This window comes from Phyllobates terribilis, unplaced genomic scaffold (assembly GCF_046119375.1).
Source record: "Phyllobates terribilis strain yellow unplaced genomic scaffold, ASM4611937v1 Scaffold_7__3_contigs__length_470593459, whole genome shotgun sequence".
NCBI classification, from domain to species: domain Eukaryota; kingdom Metazoa; phylum Chordata; class Amphibia; order Anura; family Dendrobatidae; genus Phyllobates; species Phyllobates terribilis.
This window is the reverse complement of record NW_027362767.1, coordinates 289,648,320-289,664,027: the sequence shown is the minus strand read 5'-3', so window position 1 is coordinate 289,664,027 and position 15,708 is coordinate 289,648,320. Positions and strand designations below refer to the sequence as shown.

At 42.3% G+C, this 15,708-nt stretch overlaps 1 protein-coding gene across 1 annotated transcript in view; it reads right to left on the bottom strand.

Moving 5' to 3' along the window:
• The window catches only part of LOC141154655 (diacylglycerol O-acyltransferase 2-like), a 69,513-nt gene extending 64,041 nt beyond the window's left edge, over positions 1-5,472 (bottom strand). The window contains exon 1 of the mRNA XM_073640934.1: positions 5,130-5,472. Within this exon, the coding sequence (XP_073497035.1) occupies positions 5,130-5,169 (40 nt within the window). The 5' untranslated portion in view covers positions 5,170-5,472. The remainder of the gene's footprint in view (positions 1-5,129) is intronic.
• Between the last annotated feature and the right edge of the window lie 10,236 nt (positions 5,473-15,708).

The following is a 15,708-nucleotide window of genomic DNA, read 5'->3' as shown; positions in this document are numbered from 1 at the left end:
TCAAGACGAGAATGAATAAGAGCGACAGTAAGAGTTTTTGCCGAGTCAAAGGTGAGAAAAGTCCTGATTCTTGAGATGTTTTTGAGGTGTAGATGACATGAACGAGCGAGTGATTTGATGTGAGGAGTGAAAGAAAGATCTGAATCAAAAATGATCCCAAGACAGCGGGCTTGTAGCTGGGGAGTAATGGTTGAGCCACAAACGGAGATGGCAATATCGGGCACAGGTAGATTAATGGAGGGAGGAAAGACGAGGAGTTCAGTTTTTGACAGATTCAGTTTTAGGTAGAGGGAGGACATAATGTTAGACACAGCAGACAGACAATCACTGGTGTTTTGTAGTAATGCAGGGGTGATGTCCGGAGCAGAGGTGTATAATTGGGTGTCATCAGCATAGAGATGGTACTGAAAACCGAATCTACTGATTGTTTGTCCAATAGGAGCGGTGTATAAGGAGAAAAGAAGGGGGCCTAGGACTGATCCTTGAGGAACCCCGACAGTAAGAGGAAGTAGGGAGGAGGAGGAGCCGGCAAAAGACACAGAGAAGGAGCGGTCAGAGAGATAAGAGGAGAACCAGGAGAGAACCGTGTCCTTGAGGCCAATAGTGCGGAGCATAGTGAGGAGGAGCTGGTGATCCACAGTGTCAAATGCTGCAGAGAGATCCAGGAGAATCAGCAGGGAGTAGTGACCATTAGATTTAGCTGTTAGTAGATCATTAGAGACTTTAGTGAGGGCAGTTTCAGTAGAATGTAAAGAGCGGAAACCGGATTGTAAAGGGTCAAGAAGAAAGTTGTCTGAGAGATAGCGGATTAGACGGGAGTGGACCAGGCGTTCCAGGAGTTTAGAGATAAAGGGAAGATTGGAAACAGGTCTGTAGTTGGCCGTGCAGTTCTGGTCGAGGGATGGTTTTTTAAGTAATGGTTGTATGCTGGCGTGTTTAAAAGAAGAGGGAAAGATACCAGATGAGAGGGAAAGGTTGAAAATTTTAGTTAGGTGAGAGGTGACAGCTGGAGCAAGGGACTGAAGGAGATGTGAGGGAATAGGGTCGCTGGTGCAGGTGGTAGGGCGAGAAGATGCAAGGAGCCTGATCACTTCATCTTCCGTGACTGGTTCGAAGTCAGAAAATGAGCAAGATACAATGTGGCGGGGGGGAGCATGCATAACATTTGGGGATTGGGAGAAAATTTCCTGTCGGATATGGTCAATTTTTTCTTTGAAATAGTTAGCCAGATCGTCAGCGCTGAGGTCGGTGGTCGGGGCCTGTGCTGTTTGATTGAGGAGAGAATGAAACGTGTCAAAGAGTCGTTTAGGATTATTGGAAAGTGAGATGATGAGGTTGTTAAAGTAGGTTTGTTTGGAGAGGTGAAGGGCAGAGTTATATGTTTTCAGCATAAATTTATAGTGGAGGAAATCTTCGGGCAGATTTGATTTTCTCCACAGCCGTTCAGCGCACCTGGAGTACCTCTGGAGAAGACGTGTTTGAGGCGTGTGCCAGGGTTGTCGCCGTCTATGCCGAATTGTTCTTTGTGTAGGAGGTGCGGCTTCATCCAGGGCGCATAGCATTATTTTGTTATAATGCTTCAATGCAGATTCGGGACATGAGAGGGAGGAGATTGGGGCCAATGATGATTGCAACCTTTTTATAAATTTCTGGATGTTAATGGCGCGTATATTTCTATAAGTGTGGACGGTGGGAGTGTCTTGAGTAAAGTCACAGTTCTTGACAGAGAATGAAAGAAGATTATGGTCAGAGAGTGGAAGGGGAGAGTTAGTAAAGTCATGTACTGAGCAAAGCCGGGAGAAGATCAGGTCCAATGTGTTCCCGTCCTCATGTGTAGGAGAATTAGCAAGCTGTGAAAGGCCGAAGGAGGAGGTTAATGATAAAAGATGCGTGGCAGATGGGGAAAGAGGATCGCCAATTGGGATGTTAAAGTCTCCCATGATTATCGTGGGGATGTCGCAGGATAGAAAATTTGTAAGCCAGGCAGCAAAGTGATCCAGGAATTGACGAGGGGGACCTGGGGGGCGATAGACAACCGCCACTCGCAGGGAGAAGGGCCGGTAGAGTCTGACTGTGTGGGCCTCAAAGGACGGGAAGATAAGGGAGGGTACAGGGGGGATAACCTGAAAAGTACATTTTGTTGAAAGAAGCAGACCAACACCTCCACCTGATCTGTTGTCAGGTCGCGGGGTATGAGAGAAATGTAGGCCACCATAGGAGAGAGCTGCAGCGGCGGTGGTGTCCGACTGCTGGATCCAGGTTTCAGTGAGAGCCAGAAGGTTGAGGGAATTAGAGAGGAAAAAGTCATGGATGTAAGAGAGTTTATTACAAGCTGAGCGTGCATTCCAAAGGGCACAGTTGAATGAGACAGAAGATATGCAGGGAATATTAATGAGATTAGCAGGGTTTCTGAATGTAACAGGGAAAGAGTTAGTGTTATTATTACTGGAGGGTCCTGGGTTGGGAGAAATATCACCTGTGACTAATAGAAGGAAGATACAGAGAGTGAGCAGATGATTGAGTGATTTGTGAGAGCGTTTCCTGCGTTGTATGGTGGGAATGAATGGATCTGCGTGGTATAACATTGTGAAGAGAGCATGAGAGCTGTACATAGGAGAAGAGAGGAGTGAGGGATTAATATGGATGAAGTGTGCCGCATTTGTGGGTGAACGGTGAATGTGGATGATTGTAGCAACCAGAGTATAAATGGCACAGATACAAATGGTGAATACTGTTTGCCAAAAAGATGACCTGGAAGCAAGTTTGTTGGTTTGTCTTGTATGTCTTACCTGTCTCCTGCCCTGTCCAACTGCCATTTTCTAACTGCCAGGGCACTTTGCTAAATTATGGCACTTCGATAAAGTATGCATAAATGCTATATGCATAAATGCCCCCGCATAAATGCTGCCCCTTAACTAAGTCTCAATATATAGGGACGTATCTGCTTAGATCTGCACAGATTTAACTCATTAACAATCAATCACTAGCTTAAAAGACAACAGGAGACCATAAAGTGCAGGGAAAAAAAAAAAAAAAAAAAAAACAGACTAGTAAACTTGGCATGGATCATAAACTCTTAAAGTAAGTGTGATGACCTTTAAGTATCATGGAATAAAAAAGCTAGAGGAGTGAAAAAATATATACCAGAAATTGATAGGCTGCAGAGCATTGCATGGAGATATAATGCAGTTTTCAGGACAGATCACACAAGCAGTGAAAAATATATACCAGAAATTGATAGGCTGCAGTGTTGCTTTAGCAGTATGCTTTGGGTCATTATCTTGTTGGAAGGTGAACTTTCGTCCCAGCCTCAAAACACAGACAGACTGAAACAGGTTTTGCTCTAGAACAGGGATGTCAAACTCAAACACACAGAGGGCCAAAATGACAAACTTGGACAAAGTCACGGGCCAGCCAGTATACAATGCAATGGGCCCCACATAGTCCTCCATACAGAATAATGGGCCCCACATAGTCCTCCATACAGAATAATGGCACCACATATGGGCGGTGGTTCTGGTGTCACAGGCCAAATAAAACCACCCTGTGGGTCAGATTTGGCCCTCGGGCCAGAGTTTGACATGTATGCTCTAGAATATCCCTCTATTTCGTACCACCCATCTTCCCCTAGACTATTTTCCCTGTCCCTGCTGCTGAAAAACATCCCCACAGCATGATGCTGCCACCACCATGTTTCACTATGATGATGGTGTTCTTGGGGTGATGAGCTCTGTTGGTTTGGCTCCAGACGTAGCGTTTACCTTGGTAGCCAAAAAGTTCAATTTTGGTCTCATCTGACCATAGCACCTTCCCCCATATATTTGGGGAGTCTCCCACATGTCTTTTGGCAAACTCAAAACGAGCCTTACAATTTTTTTGTGAAAGAAAAGGCTTTTTTCTACCCACTCTTCCATAAAGGAAACCTCTATGGAGTGTGCGGCTTATTGTGATCGTATGGACAGATACTCCAGTCTCTGCTTCGGAACTCTGAAGCTCCTTCAGGGTTATCTTTGGTCTCTGTTCTCACTCTCTGATTAATGCCCTCCTTGCCTGGGCTGACAGTTTTGGTGGGTGGCCCTCTCTTGGCTGGATTGTTGTGGTACCATGTTCCTTCCATTTGATGATAATGGATTGAATGGTGATCTGGGGGATCATCACAGATAGGGATATTTTTTTATAACCCAACTCTGACTTGTACTTCTCAAAAACTTTGTCCCTGACTTGTTTGGAGATCTGCTTGGTCTTCATGGTCTTGTTTGGTTAGTGGTGCCTCTGGCCTTTCAGAAAAGGTGTGTATATACTGACAGACCATGTGACACTTAGTGAAATGAATTCCCCCTGTGTGCAATCTAAGCATGGGACTTATGAAGATAATTGCTTGCACAAGAATTTTTTAGGGTCTTCATAGCAAAAGGGTTGAATACTTAAACTATTTAGTGCTGATGAATCACACTACAAAAATAATTAAACACAGGTTGTAATGTAACAAAATAGGTAAAAAGCCTCTGTGAATACTTTCACAAGCCAGTGTATCTATGTATCTATCTCGCTATCTCTTTATGTAAGTTTTTTTTTGTTGCCAGGAGGGTTCTGGCTGTGAACTTCTTGTGCTTGGCTAATGCAATTTCCTGCTTCCTTTGAGATGTGTGCATAAAAATTAGACGCCATATGCATGGTCTGTGTGACGTCCATTTTTTTTCTCGCACCCATTGACTTGCATTGGTTAGTCTCATCTGATATACGCGGCCATAAGCAGCATGCAGAGATTTTTCCCTGAGCCTGATTACAGCTGAGGAAAAACTCGCAGATGAGCAGGGACTCATTTGTTTATATGACAAAATCTGGTATTTTAACAGGGGTGTGTAGACTTTATATATGCAATGTATTTCTATTTTACATTCCCACTTTTATATTTTATATGAAAACATGAGAGTAGACCTCATCAGAGAAAAATGAAAAAAAAATTCTCCTTAGGTGGGATACAATTATATAATTAGACATTGCATACATACCCTGACGAGAGCCCTGAGATTACAATCCACATTTTCCTTGGATTTCTATCAGTGATTTATTCTAAAAAAATATCTGCCACATACTATGATAGGATACGAATTCTTGCTGAGACTTACCCTGCAGGTCTTTGGAATACGCAGCAATGATGGTTTTCATGGCTTCGAGGGATAAGATGTCCTTTTTGCTGTCACTTTTGGTGAATTCTTTGTCTATTGGTGGGAGACGTCATCCATGTTCCTGATGGGTAACAAGGTTGCACTTGGCTAAAGCATCCCAAAAAGAAGGAATCCACTACTAAGGGTAATCCGCTGCTGTATTGACTGACTTAGAACCACATCATATCAGAATGAAGTTGGTGGACTGAGCTGGTCGTTATTGGAAGCACCTGTAATGTCTCACCCTGTGCTGTGTACAGAGGAATAGTCCATGTTGTGATGAAACTTCACTGCCCTTGCTCCAGGGTTAATGGGACTCAGTCCAAAACAAATGGAAGCCCTTATCAGTGCATGTCCCAGGGGATGGTGAATGGGAGGGGGCAAGTGACCTCCTCCTAATCTTCACATCTGGTAAGTTCTGAGATTTGGAAAAACGTAAATTGCAATATAGTGTAATTATTTTACAATGGTGCTCCCCATACCAAGTGTTTAATAAAATAATTACAACCTGATCGCCACTAAAATATAAGATAATGGTAAAGTGAATATTTCCTTCTAGATAACCCTGGCCTCTTAGCATAGCACCTTGTTTCGAAACTAAACTAGAGAAAATCAGAAACCAGCGCGACAACATGGCGTCAATCTAAACCTGAAATACGGTAGTCAATCAATACAGTCATTAAATCACCTTTCAAAAAACTAAAATCAGAGCATTAAAAAGCCACATAACGGAACTCCGCTATCACTTAAACCGAGCTCCCGGCGGCGACTGTGCAGGCACAGATCCTGTGTCTCGCACGATCACCATGATGTAATGATGTATTAGTACGTCATTGGGCAAGAACCCCTTCCCGATCATGATGATTCGGTATGTCAAAAGGTCATGAAGAGGTTAAGTGGCGGTGATTGGAAAAAAATACTGTGCTTCTTAGAGAGGTCAAATTGATAATCAATTTAGATACTATAATATCAAACTATATAAATTTTAGAAATAACTTTTTATACAGCACTGTGCAAAAGTTTTAGTCAGGTGTAAAAAAAAATTCTACAAAGTAAAAATGCTTTAAAAATAGTAGTGGTAATAGTTTATTTTTTTTTAACAATTAACAAAAAGCAAATAGAATGAACAATAGAAAAATCTAAATCAAATCAATATTTAGTGTGACCAGCCTTTCCCTTCAAAACAGCATAAATTCTTCTAGGTAGACTCGCACAAAGTTTTTGAAGGATCTTGACAGGGAGGTTGTCTCTAATATCTTGGAAAGCTAACCAAAGATCTGTGGCTGTAGGCTTGAGCAAATCCTTCCGTCACTTAATATAATCCCCGACAGACTCGATGATGTTGAGATCAGGACTCTGTGGAGGCCATGTCATCACTTCCAGGACTCCTTGGTCTTCATGCTGATGATAGTTCTTAATGATATTGGCTGTGTGTTTGGGGTCGCCCTGCTGCAAAATAAATTTGGAGCCAATCAGACGCCTCCCTGATGGTATTGCATGATGGATAAGTATCTGTCTGTATTTTTCTACATTGAGGACCCCAAGAAATAGGCAATGATAAGGACTGTACACGCAGTGGTCAACCAAGGAAACAAACCACAGCAGATGAAAAGCACATTAGACTTACTTCCCTTCAAAATTGGAAGATGTCCACCAATGCCATCAGCTCAGATCTGGCAGCAACCAGTGGGACCCAGTCACAACCATCTACTGTTCAGGGAAGTCTGACCGGAAGTGGCCTTCCTGTAAGAATTGTGGCCAAAAAGCCATATATTTGACATGTAGATGGGGCTAAGTGATTACAACTATGAACAAAAACAGTTTGGCAATCTGGCCATAAGTAATCTTTATGGAAGAATTCTCAACTATGCATGAAAACACAGGAACTGGCATGCAGAAATCTGGCAGCAGGTGCTCTGGACTGATGTGTCAAATGTGAAATATTTGGCAGTAACAGAAGACAGTTTGTTTGCTGATGGGCTGGAGAGTGGTACAACACTCTTATCGGGCAATAGTGAATCATGGTGGAGGTTCCTTGCAAGTTTGGGGCTGCATTTCAGCAAATGGAGTTAGGGATTTGGTCTGGATTAGTGATGAGCGAACGTTCTCGGATAATGTGCTATCTGAGGATGCTCTGCTGTTGTCCAAGTATCTTGGGCGTGCTTGGATAATATGTTCGAGTCCCTGCGGCTTTATGTTTTGTGTCTGCTAGATAGCCGCAACACATGCGGGGATTGCCTCTAAATTTGACTCTAAATTTTTTTTCTGATCTCAACATCAACAAGTCTGTTTAAGATTACCTGGAAGAATTAATGCTTTAATGCTGTTTTGAAGGCAAAGGGGGGGTCACACCAGGTATTGATTTGAATTCTTTTTTGTTCATTCACTTTGCATTTTGATAATTACTAAAAATAAACTATTACCACTTCTATTTTTTAAAGCATTCTTATTTTGCAGTATTTCTTCACACCTGCCTAAAACATTTGCACAGTGCTGTATCTCAAACTCATGACTAATGTCCAGTTTGTTGTGATTATATGATACAAAATTGTATACTAGCTGTGAGTTTGGTTATATTGATGACTCCTTATTGTATTGTATCACTGGAGCAGATAACATATAAAGCTTATGAAGAATCAATTTCTATGTAGTCTATGAAATGCTGCAGATGATTAACAGAATACATGACAAAATACTACATGCTGTGTACTCTTGGTTTACACTGCAGTACGTAGAAGAGAAGTCAAAAACAACTGAGGGTAGGACGTGTTACACAAGAACCTGTTGGTTGATCTGTAATCACCATATGACTTTTGACCCTACAGTAGGGTACACATGAAGAAAGGCTTCATTGTAACGTTAACGTGATCAGAAGCCTACCATGGCTGTGCAGCTATAGCCATACCGCTATACAGTCCAGGGCTATGACCCATATAAGACTACATATTTCTCCATATACTCCAGTGACGACCTCTATGTCTTTAGGTGTCATAGTTGTCTATAATATTTTCATTGAGAGATTATAGCTACCTTCGCACCAGTTTTATGGAAAACAGTAAAAATAAAATATTCAGATTGCATTAAATATTATGTAAATATATCCTATAAGGTACATTCCCCAAAGTGATCCCCCAGGTCCCAATGAAAAAGAACATACCTGGATATTAGTGATGAGCGAGCGTGCTCATTTAACCCTCTCGCCGAGCACGCTCGGGTGCTTTCCAAGTATCTTCGGCGTGCTCGTATATTAAGCTATTAAGCTCGAGTCCCTGCCACTGCATGATTTACAGCTGTTAGTCAGCCTGAACACATGCAGGGATTGCCTGTTTGTTAGGGAATCATCACGTGTTGAGGCTGATGAACAGTCATAAATCATGCGGACACAGGGACTCGAACTTAATATACGAGCATAATATACTCGGAAAGCACCCGAGCGTGCTCGGTGAAAGGGTTAAATGAGCACTCTCGCTCTTCACTACCTGGATATGTGTTACACTGTATAATGAAAGTGTTCTGTTGCTAAAAACCCTGCTTCAGACTGGTTTATTTTATTACATTTTGATATTCTTCTCTGTCATAGGAGCAAAACAGCAAATTTCAGGGTCAGATGCGTCACATGGTGTACACCAACCAAAGCATCTAAAGGACCCCATTGACTTATAATTGGATCGCTGTTATTTTTTTCATTGTTTTTATCATTTTACCAGAAAAAAATGGGCAAAATTCTGCAATATTATTTCTGCTAATTAATACTGCATTCGACTGAAAAATGACTTCGGATGCATATTTTAGAAACTGTAGCTTCTGTAAAGGTGATATCATAGTCTCACAGTTCAATGGTTTTAACATTATGACCCCAATTCATCAGTTGTGTTTTTTTTCTTCTTTTTTTCAATTGTCATTTTTTGTTTCAAACTTTTTTTTTGCAAAATTGGTGTAAAAATTGTGTCAAAATAAATGTTGAACATAAAATCATACCAGGGAAAGTGAGGTGTAGTGTCGTGCAGCAGGAATCTTGTACGCAGGCGCTGGGAAGGCAGAGTGACTCACCAGCGCCTGCGCACAAGTTCCCTGCTGCACAACACTACACTGAGTAGGAGAAGAGCGCCGTCCGTACAGAGGAAACAGCGCAGGCGCGGGATCCGGCCAGGAACTGCACGTCACAGGGCCCTGTGCAGGGGAGCTGGGGTGAGTATGGAAATAGGGCTAGTAGGCGGGGATTTCTTGGCATCCGGGGGACGCGAACCTTAGATTTTTTATTAAATTATTTCAGCTATTACACAGCAACCAGACCGCTAATATGGGCCATACAGGTAAGTATAGATTCACATCTCTATCACCCGTTTGCCCATATTAGCGGTCTGAAAAGTCCCAGGTAACAGATTCCCTTTAAGCACATTTGCTCCAAATTTTGCAATTTTTTAAAAAAAGGTTGCATTTGGTGAATCAGTCTAAAACATGCAGAAATGCCACACTGATATAAAAAATCTCAAAACTAAACAAAACACAACTTTAAAAAAACGCAAATCCTTTGATAAATTTGTCACAAATCAAAGTCATTAATTGAGAGTTATTCTGGCAAAAATACAATGATTAATCAGGCCCAAGACTTCACAATACCTCTGTCTTAGACAATTTTTATTCTTAGCTAAAAGGAATCTTTAACTTTACAAGATCAATATCTGTTGCTAAAACATTATAAATGTACGTACAACGCAAATAATTTTTATATAATTTGCTTTCATCTGTAGTTTTAACCACGGTATATCTGGGTGCAGCTGATGTCCTTGTCATGATATTGTTGTTTCATGCTTGTTTAGCACTCTTGCTGGTTTTTTAATTATCTATCAAAGTGTTCACTGACTGTGCCTGTTGCCACTTGTTATGCTCATATGGAAAGATGGATTCGCTGAGCCGTAGGTTAAGGTGAGGAGCATGGAGCAGAGGCATTGATGCAGCGGAGTTGGATAGACTGGACGGCACGTGCAACCGCGAGAATCAATAAAACTGGCATCGCTGTATGGCACGTGATTAGCAGACCTGGATATGGCACGTGGATCAGGCGATACGGACAGGCACTTTGGAATAGTAAATCTGGGTGCGCAGATAGAACCTCTGAGCAGCAGTGCAATGTTTCAAGTTAGGCTATGTTCACACACGTTGTGTTTTGCTCCGTATTTGCAGCAGATTTTTCTGTAAATTTTCAGCTGCGTCTGGCAGTATCAGCAAAGTCTATGAGAAACCAGAATTCACTGTTCCCACATGTTGCTTTTCTGTTTGCTGCGTATTTTCAGTGATTAGAAAAACGCTGAAAGAAGTGATATGTCATTTCATTCAGCGTTTTTTCAGTGTTTTTTCACCCATAGGAAGTAATGGAGGGGGGGGGGGTGAAAAAATGCTACAAATACGCAGCAAAAACGCACCAAAAAACGCATCTGCGTATTTTGCTGTGTATTTGCAGTGTTTTTGATGGCAAAATAGAATGGGAGTCTTTTTCTTCCCAGAACTTTATGTGCATTACTAAATAGAGACAGAAGGACAATGAAAAAAATGCTGCAAAAACGCAACAAAAAACGCAGCTAAACCTGCGTTTTTGACGCAGCTAATCTCCTGCCAGAGAAAAGTTATCAGCAGATTTTAGTGCAGAAAAAACACGTGTGTGCACATACCCTTAGGCACCTTAGTAGAGCAGAACGGAGGCAACACAAAACACTTTAGAACAGTAGAGTTACATAGTCTGATAGGTATCTTGTTGCAGCAGAACCAAGTGTGTATTCCTTAAAAGGCATGGGAAAATCACATTAGATGAGGTGGTCAGCAGGTTGTCAAAGTAACCCAATGTGAAGTAGAGTGCTGACAGCTGGCCACAGGAGAAGTAAGATAATCAGATTGTTCAGGTAAGTGCATGCATGTAAACTGGCACAGCATGAAAAGTCTTGGAGACAGAGGTGAAAGGTTTGGGTTAAGTCCTAGCTCTGTGTTCACTAGGTGTGTCAGTCTGCTGCATGGAGCAGAGTCGAGTGTGCTGCTGGTGAGTGACCAACCAAAATATGAGCTGTAGCTGAGAGATGTGTCGGGGTCTCTCTCAACATGGAAACTGCATGGGTCAGCTGAGAAAGCTGGGCAGTCTGTGTGTTGGAGCTGCAGAGAACCATATGGAAGCTGTAACCTGTTCAGTATGAACTGCGTCTGCAGTTGAACACTTCTGTTTGGCACTGGAAGCTGCTGGAGCTTAAGTTGAAGGGGATACCGAGACAAGGTAGGACCGCACCTCTTCTGTGTACGAAATTTTCTCAGAAAGGGCTGTAATCTGTTTGAGTGACTTCACCCAGACATATATGTGCCTGCTGAATAAACTGTTTATTTGCGGTTATAACTTCTTGCCCAGAAGAGTCTGTTTTTTAATCCCTTGTAGATTTATGAAAGCAATAAAACTGCACCTGTTTGACCCAAACCGCGTTGCCTGTGTAAATGCTACCTAATGCCTACCAGAGAGTGAATGATTACAGTATTAAAAGCGTTAATCCACTCTCAAGAGGAGGGGATCACAAGTGCAAACTTAATAGAGAAGCATACTTTAACACCCATATACCGCATGGTTTAAGTCATAAACAAGATCTGATGTTAATTTGTACGTTTTTTGTGAATTCATTTTTTGATTTTGTTTTCATGTCATTTTCTTGTTTTTAATCTTTGTATCTCTCCTCCGTTTGCTCATGTGATTCTAAACATCCAATGACTGTCATGGGTGATACATATAGATCTATGCTTGTGCTCATTTGTTTATGCCATGAAGAAGCATCATAAATGATCCGAAATGGGTTGTATATTTTGTTGTGTCATGCTTTCTTTCCATGGAATTTCGAAAAAAAGCCTTTTTATAGCTTACTGCATTGCGGGAGCTGGATTTCCTTTCTTCTTTACTAAAGTAAAAACTGTAACAAAATAATATGTGCCTAAAAAGGATTATTTCAGGAAATGACAGGATAGAATGCTAGTACACACAGTGCTCGAGTCAAATGCTCGGGTAACCGCGACCGTATGTATTGTGGCTGATACACTACCGCCACACATGCTGAAAATGCTCGATACATGCAGCCGCGGCTACCCGAGCACGCCGTCTCCTCTATCCGAACCCGGGAACGCTCGGATAACTCCAGAACCGGGCATGCTCGCTCATCCATGCTAGCAATACACATGCAACAATATTCTTAATTTTCTGCTTTATGCACCAGGTGAACATACACTATCAAACTGTAATAAGAAAGCAAGACAGAAAGAGTGGGAATATGGGGGTGCTGCCATGGTTCAAGGCAGGGGTCCAGTTCACGGTCCCTCAGACCATTGGAGGGCCGGAATATAATTTTTTTTAAAAAACTATGAACAAATTCCTATGCACACTGCACATATCTTATTTTGAAGTAAAAAAAACAATACAGGAACAAATACAATATTTAAAATGAAGAACAAGTAAAGTTAAATCAACCGGTATTTCAATAGGTAGGTAACTGTACCCAATAGGCAGCATAGGTCCTCAATAGGCAGGTAAATGTCTCCAATAGGCAGCATAGGTCCTCAATGGACAGGTAAATGTCCCCAATAGGCAGCATAGGTCCTCAATAGGCAGGCTGTTTCCCCTTTATAATGCCCTATGCAGGCTGTTCCCCCCCTTATAATGCCCCATGCAGGCTGTCCCCCCCTTATAATGCCCCATGCAGGATATCACTCCCCTGTCCTTATAATGCCCCATTCAGGATGTCACCCCCCCCCCCCATATAATGCCCCATGCAGGATATCACTCCCCTGTTGTTATAATGCACCATGCAGGATATCACCCCCCTCTCTTTATAATGCCCCATGCAGCATGTCACTCCCCCCCCATATTATGCCCCATGCAGGATGTCACCCCTAATATTATGCCCCATGCCTCCATACATTAAAAAAAAATAAATAAATACTCACCTCCCTTCTCACCTGCTGCCGCTGCTCGGGTCCGGACTCCAGCGTCGCCCCGCTCTTCGCTGCCTGTGACGGCACTCGGGAGGGCGCGGTGTAAAGACTTCACTGCACCCTCTGACCTGAGACGTCACAGGGAGCACACAACAGGAAGACAGTGGATCTGCGGAGGCACGGGGAGAGGTAAGTATCCAGCTGCCGGGGCCCTGGGCAAGCGGGGAAGATGCGCGGGACCTGGCAGCGCTCTCCTCCGCCCACAGCCTGGCGGGCCAGATAAAATCCTCCGCGGGCCGCATGTGGCCCGCGGGCCGTAGTTTGAGGACCCCTGGTTCAAGGAAACACAACTACTAGTGAGTATAATTACCAATGTCTTCCTCAACATGACAGCACCCCGGAGAGAGCACCAGAGACAAAAATGAGCCCATCTAGACTGAGCACTAAGTCTCATTGGGACAAGAAGACTTGAACACTTGTAGGCCACTTCATTAGTTTGCCTAATCCACCCCGCAATAAAGTCTTTGTACTTTTTGGGTTGTAGAAACAAGCTGTCGTATTTCCTCCAAGCTTTAGACCTATCTAGGTCAGTGGTCCTTAACCTTTCTGACCTTGAGAGCCACATCCAGCTCCTGCCCCCCTCACAGTAGTGACACCCAGAGCCACCATTACTGATGTAATAACAGCCAAAGCTTTTCCACAGAAATCACCCAGTAGTATACCAAGATCCAAAGGTTCCCACAATACCCCCGTTCAGTATTCTCGCATCATTCACTCCCTCCATATGGTTGCATCCAGCTTCAAGCACCTCCTCCTCTGACCGAATCATCTGGTCTCCAGCTTACCATACTAAAATTATCTCCAAGTGCTGAATATGCACATTCAGATCTGCTCTTCTGTGCAGGGCTACTCACACAATTCACCATCTGGAGACCTGCTCTTCATAGTTGTTTGCCAGCTTGGGGCATCAGCACCAGGTCTAACAGACAGCCGCGAGCCACATGTGACTCCTGAGCCACAGGTTAGGGACCCCAGCTCTAGGTATTACTAAGTAATGCAGTGTATTTACAAAGTCATTCATCTTTTGTAGATGAATTTGAAATGTAAGCTGAAAAGTGGAGAGGCAAGGTGAAAGCACAATGTATGTGCTCATTGTACAGTTACGCAAATACAGTACATATTACATCACATATGGGAAAATGATTCGATATTCCAGGGTCCCAATATATCCAGCGCAGCCTATTTACGCTCACCTTGACCTCTGGGTTATTAGACATTCATCTCTAACCCAGACAATCTTATCATAAATCTACTACAATTTCATCATAAAATCAATAAGTCTGAGACCTCAGGCATCCCTGCTCTAGCAATTAACAAATGCATACAGTACTGTACAAAAAGTTTAGACTTCAAAGTTTAGTTTTCCTCTCTAAAAGTTTAGAGTGGAAAAAATGAGCCAAGTAAGAATGCTTTCAAAAATAGCAGTGTTAACCCCTTCCTGCTACTGCATGTACCAGTGTGTCCTATTTTCCAAGGAAGTCCCCACTAATCAAAATACTCGTACGTCCAGGTGATCTCATGGAGCTTGAGCCCAGCGCGATCACCACAGGAGTTTGGATTTCACTGGCTGCTGAGCTCCTGGAAGCACAGCAGTCTGGTATTGGCACCATTCTTGGCTATTTAACCCTTAAGATGCTGAGATTAATAGCAATCACATCATTTAGAATGTTATGAGGAGGGAGAAGACACCCTTTCTCACCCCATCAGCAACTGTGTCACGGGGAGCCGATGGTTGTCAAGGCAAACTATGAAGCGTTCAAGTCCCATAGACGGACTAAGTAAAAAAATAAAAACAAGGTAAAAAAAAATTGTAAAAAAGAAAAAAACAAAAAAAAGAACATATAAATCAGAAAAATGTGTTGCCAATAAATGAGTATTTTATGTAAAGAAAAAAGTACACATTTTGGTTTTATCGTGTCCACAAAGACCAGAGCTATACCGTAATGAACACCAGAAAGAAAAAAAAAAAAAGTCAACCCCCTTCTCCATCCCAAAACAAGAGACATAGCTAACAGTTTTTTATTATTCTGTGGCACAAAAAGTCATATGTAAGTTAAAATGGTATTACTGAAAATGTAATCTTCTGCAGAAAACAAGCCCTTACACAGCCGTCAGCAGAAAAATAAAAGTTATAGCTCTCAGAATATGGCAAGAGCTATCATTTTTATAAACAATTTTTTTTCCCCTAGAAAATTGATCTTAGCGTGCATAAGTAGCGAAACATAAAAAAATACATAAATGTGGTATCACTGTAATCATAGTGAGCCAAGGAATAAAGCTGCCTTATCACTTTCACTGCACAATGAACGTTGTGGAAACACGTGTGAATTGTTATTTTTTGTTTATTCTGCGTCCAAAAGACCTGAATACAAAGTGGCCAAAAATATATTATATATATATCCCACAAATGGTATGAATAAGACTTCAACTCATGAGCCCTCACGACTGTTGGAGGAAAAACAGAAAAATGATGGCTCTCAAAATATGGTGATACAAAAAAGGAAGAAGATATAAAATCTGGTATTGCTGC